General features: G+C 35.9%; 1 protein-coding gene across 1 annotated transcript in view; it reads right to left on the reverse strand.

Annotated features, from left to right (window-relative positions):
• Positions 1-424: 424 nt before the first annotated feature.
• The window catches only part of LOC104222385 (protein TIC236, chloroplastic), a 45,829-nt gene continuing 31,071 nt past the window's right edge, over positions 425-15,182 (reverse strand). The window contains exons 18-24 of the mRNA XM_070155093.1: positions 13,606-14,430; positions 13,111-13,391; positions 12,421-12,677; positions 5,846-6,084; positions 5,498-5,689; positions 4,731-5,003; positions 425-821 (exon numbers count right to left, since the gene is read on the reverse strand). Of these exons, the coding sequence (XP_070011194.1) occupies positions 675-821; positions 4,731-5,003; positions 5,498-5,689; positions 5,846-6,084; positions 12,421-12,677; positions 13,111-13,391; positions 13,606-14,430 (2,214 nt within the window). The 3' untranslated portion in view covers positions 425-674. The remainder of the gene's footprint in view (positions 822-4,730; positions 5,004-5,497; positions 5,690-5,845; positions 6,085-12,420; positions 12,678-13,110; positions 13,392-13,605; positions 14,431-15,182) is intronic.

Consider the following 15,182-nt stretch of genomic DNA (forward strand, 5'->3'; position numbering starts at 1 on the left):
TAATGTTGGGCCCGTATACATGCCTTTCCTCATCTAGTAAAAAAATACAAGGTAAGGCTGCATCCAGCAAGACCCAATGAGGTTTGACCCCTCGAAAATTCCGCACATAGCGGGAGCTTAGTGTACAGGGCCACCCTTACTTCTAATGTAGCCGAATTGCTGGTGAAAATAGTGTGGGGGTATTGAAACATATTTTTCAATGATTTTTCGAAATCAAACAGGGCAAATGCTTGCAGCTTGTCATGGTGGCAGCAAAGAGAGAAGGGGAGGAGAAAGTATTGTCTTGGTTGCATCTATCTACTCCTCTGAACCCAAGGTTCTGCTCACACCAGAAGATTGAACAAGGAATAGCTTAGGGGTCAGTAAAGAGATGCTGCTATGGTGCTATGTATGTCCTTCAACTCAAAATTATTTGGGATGAACAAACTGATAATAGTCATCTTGCATATATTTGAACCAAAAGTAAAATTTACAACCTATAAACATGCTCATTTGTTCCTTTTTCTGAGCAAAGAATAACGGAATTTCCAACTAATTACATCATTCAGATGCTGCAATGAAATCTGCTTTACTAGTAGTTTGCTGGTGGGTGACAAGGCGAGTGAAGGTGTTTTGTTCTAGATTCCTAGGCTCCTATAACAAGAACAAAATATTTACAATGTTGAAAACCTAAGCTAGTCTTGTGATGTTGTTGAATATTCGAATAGAAGACGTTTGGATGGAGTAGACTGTAAAAGCACCCGGAGCCGGCTTGTGAGCTGATATATCAAAGTCCATTGCATTGCCATCTCAGAGTCCTTCATCTGCCTTACTACAGAGGCCTGAAAAGGAGAGTAGAAATGCCTTGGTTAATGATAAATTGGTAGAATCAATTAACATAGAACTGAGTATCACTTAAATAGAATATTTGCAGATAAAAGGGGATTTACAATATTATCTCAGAGTATGATTAACATGATGTTCTCCAACCCTTGCACTTTTCAACCCAATGCCAGAAAAAGCAGCACGAACGACCAGAAGATGTTAAGAACATACTTTTTATGGCCCCACCAACGCAACAGTAAGTTCAAGTGATTCCACACAAAAACACTAGAACTGAATGATGAATTAGCTATTCAGGCTTTCTTTGCTCATTGTCTATCAGCTTAAGAATTTGGAGTATGACGGCTATCGTAGATAATCATAATCCTACAACAACTAGGTGTGCTGCTTTTGCCATGTGAACAGCTAGAAACATGTGACGATATGTGTTCCAAAGTTTCATTGTACTCACAAGTCGTTTGATAACCTTTCTACTAAATAACAACAAAAACAACAACCCAGTATAATCCCACAAGTGGGATTTGGGGAGGGTAGTGTGTATGCAGACCTTACCCCAGGGTAGAGATGTTGTTTCCGATAGACCCTCGGCACAAAGAAGATGAAATGCGACAATAGAATAATAACAACAACATAAACAGAAAGATAGTACTAACGAGCTAAGAACCAAAAAATATACCTGGAAAAGCAATATCAATAATCAGTGCAGTGACAAGGTCCTAGAAAATAGTAGGAGCACAACATGTACCTAGCATACTAAAACACGACACTGACCGACTAGACTTACACACAGAACGGAGTAGAAAAATGCTCAACTACCTACTAACCTTCAACCCTAATGCCCTTTCTCCATACCTTCCTATCAAGGGTCATGTCCTTGGTGAGCTGGCGTCGCGCCATGTCCTGCCTGATCAACTCTCCTCAATACTTCTTAGGTCGCCCTCTACCTCGTCTCATACCCGTCAGAGCCAACTGCTCGCAGCTCCTAACCGGGGCATCTAGGCTTCTCATTTGCACGTGCCCGAACTATCTAAGCCTCACTTCCCGCATTTTGTTTCCATGGGAGCCCCGCCTACCCTCGCCCAAATATCTTCATTCTTAATCTTATCCAACCTCGTGGCCTGCACATCCATCTCAACATCCTCATTTCTGATACCTTCATCTGCTGGATATGGGCAATCTTGACTGGCCAACATTCTGCCCCATACAACATGACCGGTCTAACCACCGCTCTGTAGAACCTGCCTTTAAGTATCGTAGGGGCAGGTTGGATGAAATGGAGGTTAGCATCTAGCATTTTGTGTGACATCCTCGTCGATCTCCCCGTTCCCCTGGATAATCGACCCAAGGTACTTAAAACTTCTTTTCTTGGGGATGACTTGTGAATCAAGTTTCACGTTGATGTCCACTCTCCCCATGACATCGCTGAACTTGCACTCCAAGTACTTAGTCTTAATCCTGCTCAACTTGAAACCTTTAGACTCAAGGGTCTGTCTCCAAACCTCTAGCCTCTCGTCAACACCTCCTCGCGTCTCATCAATCAGAACTACATCATCAGCAAATAACATACACCATGGCACCTCCCCTTGAATATGGTGCGTCAGTGCGTCCATCGCCAGTGCAAATAAGAGAGGGCTGAGCGCAGATCCTTGGTGTAACCCCATAACCACCGGAAAATGCTCCGAGTCTCCTCCTCCTGTCCTAACCCGAATCTTGGATCCATCATACATGTCCTTAATCACACTAGTGTATGCTACCGGAACACCTTTTACCTCCAAACATCTCCAAAGAACCTTCTTCTATCCCTCTAGGTCAATAAACACCATGTGTAAATCCTTCCTCTTATCCCTGGACTATTCCACCAACATCTGGATAAGATGGATAGTTTCCGTAGTTGAACGACCCGCATGAATCCGTATTGGTTCTCAGATATAGACAGCGACCTCCTCACCCTCGCTTCCACCACCCTCTCCCACACTTTCATAGTATGACTAAGCAGCTTGATAACCTTATATTTGTTACAATTATGGATATCACCTTTGTTCTTGTACAACAGAATCATCGTACTCCATCTCTATTCCTCTGGTATCTTCTTCGTTTAAAAATAACATTGAACAGCCCGGTCAACCACTCCATGCCAACTCTACAGACATACCTCCAAAATTCAATCGGGATCTTGTTCGGCCTAGTCGCTCTGCCCTGTGAGGGTCATGGGGGCCTGGAGGAGCTGTGGAGACGCTAGTGTTATGTGGTCGATGATGTCGAACTGTATTAGGGAGGTGTTAGCGGTCTCAAAGGGTTACTCTGGTGGGTATAAAGGAGATTGGTGGTGGAATGAAGAGGTTCAAGGAAAAGTGGAAGCAAAGAAAGCGACATACTTAAAGTTAGTGGAGAGTACAGAAGAAGAGGAGAGAAGAGCGAACAAAGCAAGCAGGGGCGGCTAGAGGGTGAAACCACTAAAGCAGGGGCCTTAGGCCCAGAATTTTAGGGGCCCCAATTTTTTTTCCAATTCCTATCTGATGTCCGATATTTGATTTGGGACCTTGAGTAATTCCACGTACTGTGTAAAGTCCTTTAATTTGGGAACCGCTCCTTAGAAATAATTTTTTCATTCCCATTACTCGAATCGAATACCTCCGATTAAGGAAGGAAATATCCTATCTATCCCACTACAACACTACTTCTGAGGTCCCAAATTTTCTGGAAAATATTAAGTATTTCAAATTAGAAAAGTAAAATACTTTATATAACGAAAGATTACATTTATCATTAGAAAATTAGTAACACACTTTTAAACTCCGTTTTTATTTGTTTTTTTTTCCTCAGGTTTCCATCATTGCAACAGGTATATTCAAACATCAAAAAGTTATTCTGATATAAAGTTATCAACTTCTTGAATCGGGTTGTATTAATTAAGATCTGTTACATGAAAGATTAAATGGCTTATGTAAAAAAAAATTTAAATTTTATTCTAAAAAGCTAGAAAAAACTTCAAATAAAAGTATATAGGATTTTTTTTTTTAAATAAGGCATTTCATTAAAGTTTGACTTTAGGCCACCAAATTTATTGAGCCGCCCCTGAAAGCAGGGTATAAGAAGGCTAGGAAGGAGGCGAAGCTAGCGGTCACTTATGCCAAGAATGCAACGTTTAGTCGTTTGTATGAAGAGTTGGGAGACAAAGGCGGGGATAAAAAGTTATTTCGGTTGACCAAGGCGAGAGAGAGAAAGACTCGTGATTTGGATCAAGTGAGGTGCATCAAAGACGAGGAAGGCAGAGTTTTAATGGATGAGGCTATGATTAAGAGGAGATGATAGACTTACTTTCATAAACTTCTGAATGAAGAGGGGGACAGAGACATTGTGTAGGGTGATTTGGAGCACTCCGAGAGAAGCCGTGATTTTAGGTACTGTAGGCGCATTAAGGTTGAGGAGGGCGTGGGCTCTATGCGTAAGATGAACATGGGCAAAGCGACTTGGCCGGACGAGATCCAACCTTTCTACTAAATGAAATCTAAAAAGATGTAGTTCATCTACCTCCTCTAGTTTGGACTAGATTGAATATACAGTGAATGATTAATTTGTTCTGTCATAAGTTCTGCTCATCATTGAAAAGCGAAATATGTTCTATTAAAGGTTCTATTTGTGTCCTAAAAAAGGACTCAAAGGAATCAGTTTTTTCATGATGTCCAGAACAGAAGTTTATAGTTTCATTTACTTTCACATCAAAATCATCTTTAATTGGACCGGTGGCCTCCACTTATGATGCATATAGCATCCATCTTCTGAAATTCTCAACAATATTAATGCTAATGTAATTTATCTTGAATTATAAAATCGTTTATGGAAAGATCAAGCACAGAATCCACTGACCGGCAAAATCAAAAACGGAAAGAAGAAAGAATAATTCTAACCTGGAGGCGCTTCCCTAGTTGAACTTCAACCTCTGTACCAAATGAAATATTGCTGGCCAGAGACTTCAGAGGATCAACACTGGGATCAACAGAAAGCAAGTTGGGGATCTGTGGTGCATAAACTAGCCTCCATCTGGCCTGTCCAAACTCTCCTTTCCCCTCTATTCTTGGCATCAATGTTTCAAGTGTTGCAGTGGCAAGCTTCTTAAAAGCAAGCTGGCCATCACCTTCTAAAATGGATTCAGCTAATTGACTCTCGAAAACTCTAGCAGCCTGTTCAGCCAGAACTGTTTTAAGTTAGTTTAGCCATGTATCAATACATCTCTTGAGCCACATTTACACAAATATTTAGTTGTCCATATAGATATTTGTAATTGTATTCTGCAGTTTATCCTTCCCAAAAGCATTAAATATTTGAACTCAAGTATTCAGCAGCGCAGGTGAAACATGAAAGCATGGATGGATGGAAGGATATTGGCATGTTCATTCATTTAAGATCCACCAGCAACGCACGCCAAAGTAATACGATTCTTTAGCTCACTGTAAAATAAACCACTAGAAAAATTGCTTTTGTTTCCCTCCCCCAACCCCTTTCCAACTCATTCTTGTGGAAGCATGCTCGTCTATTTAACCTTTGCGACATTTAAGATTGTCAGCATCCAATTAAATAAATTTCTAAATAATTTAACGTAAAAAGTCCGCCATCTTTTCATTGTTGTATTATTAGATTGATTGCATTAAGAAAACATTGGCATCAAAGTGACAACCTCAGTAGGTGACAAGACATCTTGCTCCACAGAACGCGTTGATGTGACCACTAAATTATCCTGCCATTTGCTAGCACGACTTTGTATCCTGAATTGCCACTCTGATCCAACCAAAGCCAAGTCTAGCGTTGGGTCAAGTCCATTATCAGGCTCAAATTTGGCTATGTTTAAATGATCTCGCTTCAGTCTCACCTGGATTTGAAGACAATAAAGATATCAGATGAAGAGAAAATGGAATCTCAGAATTCCACAAGGAGCCTACACCCACCCAAGAACAAAAATAAAAATAAAAAAGAGAAAATCAACTCAAAACTTGCCAGGACGAGAAAAGAGTTCAAAAGGTTTAACCTGTGTTGCAACAAGATTGACATCTCCATTCTCAAACATTAATACGCCTTTAGGCTTTATCCACTTGGGATGAGCAACACCATTTAACTCAAGTTCTCCACTAACAGCAAAATTGAGAATTAGAGGATAAACTATCCTCAGTTCTGGTCCCAGAACAAGTTTCAGGTCACTGAGGCGGATATCCAGCTTAGGTTTGCTCTCTACTTGGACGCTTTCCTTAATATCTTCAGCATCTTTACCTGCATATTACAAAAATTGGATTTAACATTCGTAATAATGAACCCAGCAATATAACCTCATCTTAAGCAAGAAAGTCAAAAAGCCATAGGCAGCTGCTGGACCATTTGATGTCAAGTTTTGACGCCACAACACGTGAAAATATTCCCACATTTTCTTCAAAACCAAAGCAAAACACCTTGGGAAATTGAGACAGCAGTATATCTTAGTACATAGTTTTCGAAACCAAACACAGGTGTTGGGCTCCAAATCCAACTTGGAAAACCCAGTTGATCTGTGAGATTCTCGGTTTTAGTTTCTGATTTCCAAAATTTTGAATTTGGTCCCATTTCTTTTTTTTTTTCACTTAGGCTTTCACATTTATAAACTGAATTTTCTTTTGCTTACCGGCTGCATGAGCCTAATAGCTGAACAGCCCTTCTCCTTTTTTCTATTCAGCTATTCAAATATAGTTCTTTTTTTAGCAAATAGAGATATTTTCTGATCATTCTCGTAACTATTAACATATGAAAGCGTACAACACTTTAAGGTATTGATAAATGGACCTTGGGCCTAACTCAACCCCAAAAGCTAGCTTATGAGGTGAGGGTTACCCAAGACCATATAAGGAGACCAAGGACCTCAAATCCCACCGATGTGGGACAACTCAACAGGTATTAGTGATAATCTATATTATATTAAAAGCACGAAGGCCCTAAGCGAAATGTCGTTCGCCTTTTTTATCCTTTAAAAATAGAGTTCACACGGGACAAAATAGTCATTTGATTATCGTCCTAATATTTAGTATTTTGAAATCTATTAAAATTTTAGTTACTAAATCTTTCCACGTAGGAAATTCTAATATTAAGGACTTTAAATTTGAGTCGGATTTTACCTTATTTAATTGTGCAACTATTTTCCTTAAATCCAATACTTTCACGTTTCTAAGGTTTTCAATATTACAGATTGTTATTAAAGCTTCTTTTTTTAACGCTTTTGTCTTCATTTTGAAGTAAACTTCAATTTAAATAGCAATATGTTCATAAACAGATATATGAAAATTAAATACAAAATTAATTTGTTTTGTGGTCTGCTATGTAATTATGAATTTGCCACGATTTTAATGATGTAAAAACTAAGAATCCTGCTTTTCCTCTTTAAAGTTTCCTAGAATTATGATCGTTTTAGTTAAATAGGAATCATTTGGAAATCATCTATTGTTACATATCGTTTTATAATTTATCGTATCGTACTGTATTGTATTGTACTGTTTCGTTTTACAAATATAATGTTTGGATAAATTGTGTTATTTTCCATCATTTCATGATATCACACACCAGCGATATAAAGAATAAACTTACAATATTATAAAAAAAAAGTATGATACAGGTAAAATTATTATATAAAAAGGTAGGGTAAATGATAAAATAAAATTATTTAATAATAATGAAGGGTGAGATTGAGAGAAAAAGACAAGGTAACGACGCGACCACACCAAGTTGGTCGTTACATAAAGTGGCACATTTCGTCGTTATGCAACGAGAAATTTAACGATACAATACAATAAAATTTAAGTAACAATCAAAACAAATATCGTATTTAACATAACAATACGATACAATACAATGGGTAACAACCATCCAAACAAACTGTAAGTTTTTGTATATTTCTTTTTTCTTTTGTCAGAATTATTTTAAATCATATTTAGACTAAAATAGATGTTTGGTAATAAAGTTAGATAGAAACGACTTCAACTTTTTCTAGAATTTATGACCTTAATAATCAATAAGAACCTTTATTTCATTGCATGGTAATGTTAGGAAAATCCTTTCCAAATTTTCAAATTTTAACACATAAGAATCGTTAAGCAATTACTGGAATTCTAATCTTTCGTCGACTTCCTTTTGTTTAATTTTCATTCTAAATTAAATAATAATAAATTTGTTGTGAATATATGAAATATACTGCATCCTACGTGAGAATATCAGTTGTGTTGATTCTAATTTTTCACACGTGGACAAAGAGTTAGGTGATTTATAAGTTTACCTTTAAAAATAAAGTTTACATTGGATTACAGAAAGTACATTATAAAATTATTATTTAATAAATTTCTTAATATTTAAAACTTTTAAATTAATAAAATTTTAACTATTAAACCTTTTCTTATTTGAACTATATAAAAACTCCTAATTACTCGAAATTTTTTTACTTTTATTTCTTTTTTAAACTAACTATTTTTTTACCACGTTCTTTTCTTCTATTATTTTTTAAATAAAAATTAATGTTTCCAATTTTGTTAAAACTTCTTAATGGTCGTGTTGATTAGAAGATGGTGATAATAAATAAATTTAACTAGATTGCTGCAAGGAGATCAAAATTAATTATCTATTCTTTTGTATATTTGGTTGATGATACTAAGGATATATACTAACTATAAGACCATGAATCGATTAAGACTTTAGTATTTTAATTTTAAATAAATTAACATTTAAATTTAAAGTTTATAGTATGAATTTTCACTCTATATTTTAAAGATCTTTTGATCTTATATAATCGAAAATTTATTTTATTCTAGAAAAAAAATTAATTACTTCACCATATATTAAAAGCAGTAAGAAAAAAACATATATCAGAAAATACTGAATTAAAATACTTTATTTCCCAGACAATACCTTAATTTACTATAATGCATATTTCCTAAATGACTTTTTTTTGGGTTAAAAAAAAGTTTGTTACATAATTTGACTTTAAGAAAAATAGAAATTAGGTATGGAATTCGTCTCATAGCTAATGGAAATTTTCTTTTGATAATCTGTCACTAATCCATAGCTAAAGTTTACTTAGAAATTAATATTTACTGTTTAGCTACATAATTTATTTGTCATAATTTTTTTAGTTGCTCTGTCTAAAATACATATTACCTAGACAATTATTTTCATTTTAAGTTAAAACAAAAGAAGGATAAATGATAGATCACTAAGTTATCAAAATTATCTTGATTGTTTTCATGCTTAGCTAGGTCATCTTCTATTTTGTTGACTAAATAAGATCAATATTCATCATTTTCAAGAACTTATATTTTTAAAATTTATATTATAACTCATACACATTATTTAATAATATTTATGTAATTTTAAAATATATATACTTATTGATATAGGATACACGCGCATTGCGCGTATCCTAAAACTAGATTTCAATATGATCAAACATTATTATTTAGAAAATTCCCTTAATAATAATAATTATTCTCTTTAATGTTAAGAATAAATAATTAAGTCCTAATTAACCAGAAAAGTCTTTGATTTTACTAATTTGTAGAAAATCCAAGTCATTCTTTTTAAAATTCATCATATAAATCGGTTATAGGTAATTGTTAAAAATACAAACATTATACAATAAGATGAAGCATTAGAGACAAAATATATTCTCAGTGAGTTGTCATTACTTATTTTTCTTTCTTTCGATATTCATTTAAACAAATGACAACTCTCTATATTTTTCTACGTACAAAGTTACTTATTGTAAAATACTATCTTAATGTAGGCATTTTAAAACTTAGTATTTGATAATTTCATTTACTTGTTCTTCTTGTACATATATTTTATTGATTGATGCTAAGTATTGACGCGAAATACACGTGCAATGCACGTACACTAAAGCTAGTTTTAAAAAAAATTATAACCCAAATCCAAACATAACAGTTATCGAAAACCAAAAATCCAAACAAGACTTTCCCAGAAACAAACATAAACTGACTCTTTTAAAACCACCTCCAAAACCAGGCATTAGTGCAGCTAGTCAGTAATAACTAAAGTCCCTAAGAGCTTTTATATGTGTTTCGTTGTGAAAGTGACTATTCAAATTGAATGTTCTCCATTAGCAAAAGAGAAGAATTTGGATTTCACATAAATGCTAAATCTGGCAAATATTTTTACCCAAAGATCAAGTATTTAAGAAACACTACAATCGTTAAGGTCAATGAATTGCGTTTAACAGTGCCTTCTGCAAAGCATCAGACACAGAGTTAAGTTTGGACATTACTCTTGTAAGATCCCTGTTATCCGTAATGAGGACAGTGGTTTATATCACATAGAAAATAGAGCGTTAAAGACATCAAACACTGCTTAAGATTGACCATATCATAAGTCAAAAATACAAGAAAATGATAGCTCAAGGGTAAACTTAGTAATGGTGAAATATTGGGGAAATTCTCCATTGATTAAAGTCATTCTTCACACTTCTAAGATGGTATGAAGCATACACATTTCCAGAAAGCCGACATATCCTATGAGGCCTTTGTGCTTACACCTCGTCAACCAATATAGGAACTGTATGAAATGTGTCGATCATATTCAAAATCTTGTTTATTGTCGAAGATCAGAAACATAAAGATTTTCAGTTCACGCATCAAGATTGGCATGCCCATTGTAATTCATTATTGTCCCCTTTCCCAGCCGCACGTCTTCTTTCAAATCCTAATACAGAGTCTATGTAGTGCTTGAATAGGAGGCAAAAATATTGTAGTTAATATCAAAGGATAATAAGGGTTGACTGTTTTGTATTGTGCCACACAGTTCAATCAATTATTTATAAATTAAATATCACTGATCATAAGTATCTGCCTAATGTTCCTAAATAAGAGCAGTTTTCATAGTCTATATAAACACACGTGAATAATATTATTTGAGTAATGTGGACCCTTAATAAGTTATATATGGACTGTTAGCAATAGCAAAAACAGCTATAGTTCAATCACAAAATAATTGGGTTGGAAATATGAATCCTCTATTATCCATTCCGCTCCATTTGGGCATGTTAGGGACAACCTCCAAGTTTAGAAAGAAAAACAATAGCCACACGGCCCTTTCCAACACTTGGCTTCATTTCCTAATGCTCTTTATGGTCCTATAGACTCCCTTTACAAACTAATCTTTTCTTTAATTTTTTTTTTTATAAACTGCAAAAATAACTTTGTGGCAGATGCACAAAGTCTGACCTTCATTAACTAACAGCAATTAGCAAGTATTTTCATTTATAACATTGTTAAAGACTCGATTGGAATGTGCTCAAGTCCCGAAGCTCAGTAACCAGGTCATGTGCTTTGCCTCACTTAGGTGGGGCTAAGGTGCTGTGCCGTGTCCCTCGCTACCCATGGACCCTGTCTTTAAGAAGGTGACACTAGACAATAAACACAGTTCGCAAACTGATATATTAATAGTGAAGACGACACTGTGGATGAAGTATTAGTCACGAATTATGAAACTAAATATTTAGCATATGAAACTCACCCATCATTTTCTTTAAATAAAAAATTTAAAATAGTTTTTTAACTTAATTTCCTATTTCACCCAATTATAGTTTTTTAATTTTAAAATCCTTTTCCAAATAATCATTGTTTGCGTTTAAAATTATTTTGTTGCATTATACTATTTTTTTTCTTCATTAGTGCCTTCTGTCACTAAAGCCCACGCTTTGATTCTAGCGTGTGCTTGTCCCAACGTATTTTGGTGCTTTTCTACGCTTTTTGCTTTTGACTACTTCTGTAATTATGTAGAAAATTATAATAACTAAATCTGCTAGGATATAATTCTTATACTTGAAATGGAACACCAAAAAGACTCTTATACTTGAAACGTGGTAATTCTATCTATTATTTCATTTTTGGGAGCTATTGCAACTGAGTCCACTCAAGTCATGAATCATGGAAAAAGGACTTTGATCTCAAAGTCAAAATCCCTTTATGACAATGATGTGGGAGGATGGATGTGCTTAAAATGAACAGCTCATAGAACTTTCAAACTTTAAAGAGAGCAAACCAAATTGAGATAAAATAGAAGCTAAAAGAAATAGAGCTGAAAAAAGATGAAGACTGATATTTTATTTTTGGGGAAAGAGGGAAGGACAATCCAAGTGTAAAGTTCCGGCTCAGCCACTGCACATACATGCAAGGATATATTTGTTGTTGTTAACAAATGATATACACATGTCTTCATTTTTCCAAAACAGCAAGCTGTTTCGATATCTGGTTCTTTCCACAAACTAACATCAAGCAGGCTCTCATCAAACATGACACGATATTTTTATATCAGTATATATATAACATTTCAATACTAGTCAGCTTAGGCTCAGCCCAAGGGCAATTAGTTAATGCACACCGAATCATGCTAAACAGTGTGAGCTAATGTTTAAAAAGCTTTAGTTTGACAAATCATCAAGTTGACAATCAAAAAGCAATGAAGTACCTACCACGTAAATAGAACATCTGGTTCAAGCAAATAGCCTGAACTCAACCAGGATGCTCGAGTAAATTGATGAAGAAACCCAACTATATAGACTAAAGTTCATACTGAAATTACCTGATGATTGATTGAACTGAATGCTTGAAGCAGCAGGCTTTAAACTGAGGAAGCGCGAAACATACTTTGATGCAACTATACGATTGTAACCTCCAGCTGGAAGTCTTGATTGATCGGATGTCTCTCTATTGAAAGGAGCTGTTCCACTACCCTTGTCGTGTGGCAGGTACGCTTCACCATGACTCAGCTTCATCTTCCCGGAAATGTTTGGTTGCAATATGGACCCACTTATTTGCAATTGAGTATCAACTTGCCCGCTTTTATTTCAGAGATCAAGTTTTAGAAGAAAAGAAGAGATGATAAGATACAAATGTTTTGCTTGAGCTAAAAAATTCAAAAAGGAAAATAACTGAAGAAAATAGGAAAAGCGGAATGTAAAATGCAGTACAAGCAGTGTAATGTCTACATAGACTCATCAGGAAAGCAGGAAATGGTTTTTAAAAAGAAAACCCCAACATAAGGTGAGCAAAGGAAATACTCTATGTCGTTTAAAACAAAGACTTGAGAAGATGGAAGAGTGACTCGAAGCAGAGAGAAAGCAAGTCAACAGGCTGAAAAGTGGGCCTAGACAGATGAAAACAAAGACTTTAACAATTTGCTTGTTAATGCACCTAGACAGATGAAACACACAGAATCCTGCATAGTCACACATTTAAATATTTCCTATAGATAAATGCACATAAAATATACCTCAAGATATTCTTAGCTCGTACTTCCAGAACTTCACATTTCAAATCAATTTTATCACCATCAGATGCCTCAACTGTTCTGAGTGGCAAATTTCCCTTCACGGAAAGTTTTCCTTTTCTGCTTACCCTACCTTCCAATGAACTAATACTTAGTCTGTTTGAGTTCACTAGAACTGAGCCACCAAAGTTGGTCAGAGGTTTACGAAATACAGGTGAAGATACGGTCGCCCTATGGAAAGATGCAGATCCATCGAGTACTGGTTGTTCAACGGTACCTCTAACCTGTATGTTTGAACAAGTGACGTATATCAGCACTAAGAGAAAGGGAAACAGACACATAATAAAGTGCAACTCCCGATTTTCTCTCTCTCTTTTTTTCTTTCTTCCTTTTTATTTTTTTGAAAATCAACTTTTACCCAACTTGAAATAGTTTGTTGACGCTTCACACTTTCATTTTGACATTTCTGCATGTAATCTAATAAGTAAGTAACCCTACCTGAAGCACAACTTCAGCATTTCCATGGAGCCAGTTTGCATATGGAGACAAAGCCGTCAACAACATCATGCCAGAGTCTTTAATATCAGCATCAATCCTGACTTCCCCGGCATCAAGTAGGTTCCAGTTCAACCCCTTAAGGTTTTCAGCTAGCTGAGTGTCCCAACCCTCCTCATTTCTCTCTCTGGAGCTTCTTTTATCACTAGCTTCATCAACAGGCGCTTTGCTCTTCTCCGCACCCCAACTCCGAACCCACAATGCTTCACTTTTGTCCCTTTCTGAATTATCTTCCTCCAGAACATTATTTTGGACAAAGGTCACAGGAACACTTCCTTGAACGTGTACATGACCATTTTGGATGATTGGTTCAAATTTTGCATTGAACAAGAAACGGCTGGTTGGGGTTAGTGAAGCAACAATTTCAGCTCGACCAAGCTCAATACCCCCAATGGCACCATCTAGAAGCCTTACTTGTACATCACATTCTGGTTTAGCAAGATTTCCTCTAAGATCACCTTCCATATGCAATATGCCTCTTATTGGAGACAGAAATTGCCGCAAAGAATGAACAGCTTCAGTGGCAGTTGATTCAATAACCTGAACCAATGTAGGAACTAAACTAACAGGAAAGTTTAGAACAGCAAAATGTAGGTTAGTCTTTGCTCCAAAGAGAGTTCCATCTGCATGTATCGTGGCATTATCCTTTTGAATAAAGATTCTCTCAAGACGCAAACCATCATCATTGCTGTATGCACCAGCTGCCAGAACACGCTGAGTCTTATAAGCACCCCATTCCCATTCCTCCCCATGAAAGTCGAACTCGGCCTAGAAGTTACAGAAATCAGGACAAAAAGTTAACAATAAGAAGCAACCTGGAAGTATATTGTTCAAACATCTTATGCTGTATTGTAGGCATTAAAATCATTTCAAAAAGCTATAGCTACATATCAACTACATGTTTCTTGAATTTCGCAATCCTACTTAAAAGAAAATATCTTGAAGGGGAGCCTTGGCGTAACTGGTAAAGTTGTTGCCATGTGACCAGGAGGTCACGGGTTGGAGTCGTGGACAACCTCTTGCAGAAATGCAAAGTAAGGCTGCGTACAATAGACCCTTGTGGTCCGACCCTTCCCCGGACCCCGCGCACAGAGGGAGCTTAGTGCACCGGGCTGCCCTTTTTATTTTATTTTTACTTAAAAGAAAACATCTGAGAGGTTTGGCACTGTTTCCACAGGAATAGGCTCCATAACTGTCACACCAAAGGATGGAGTCCATAGCCCACCCTAATAAAAAATAGATCAGGTGGGGAGGCAATTAGGTTAGAATATTTGCATGTAATACAACCAGCAAATAGGAAGGCTAAGGTCACAAGTGTAGAATAAAAATAAAGAAGCAAAGATTTGCATGCAGATTAGGGATGGAACCAGAATATATTTAGCTAAACAACCAGCTCAAACTTAAATTTTAACACAAAATCAAAATGCTACAGCATAATAACTTTTAGCAGACATCTTTGGAAATAGACTGAATCGCACTATTCTAATGAGTTTTGTGGCCATAATTAAGGTGGGAAACAA

This window comes from Nicotiana sylvestris, chromosome 8, assembly GCF_000393655.2.
Source record: "Nicotiana sylvestris chromosome 8, ASM39365v2, whole genome shotgun sequence".
NCBI lineage: Eukaryota > Viridiplantae > Streptophyta > Magnoliopsida > Solanales > Solanaceae > Nicotiana > Nicotiana sylvestris.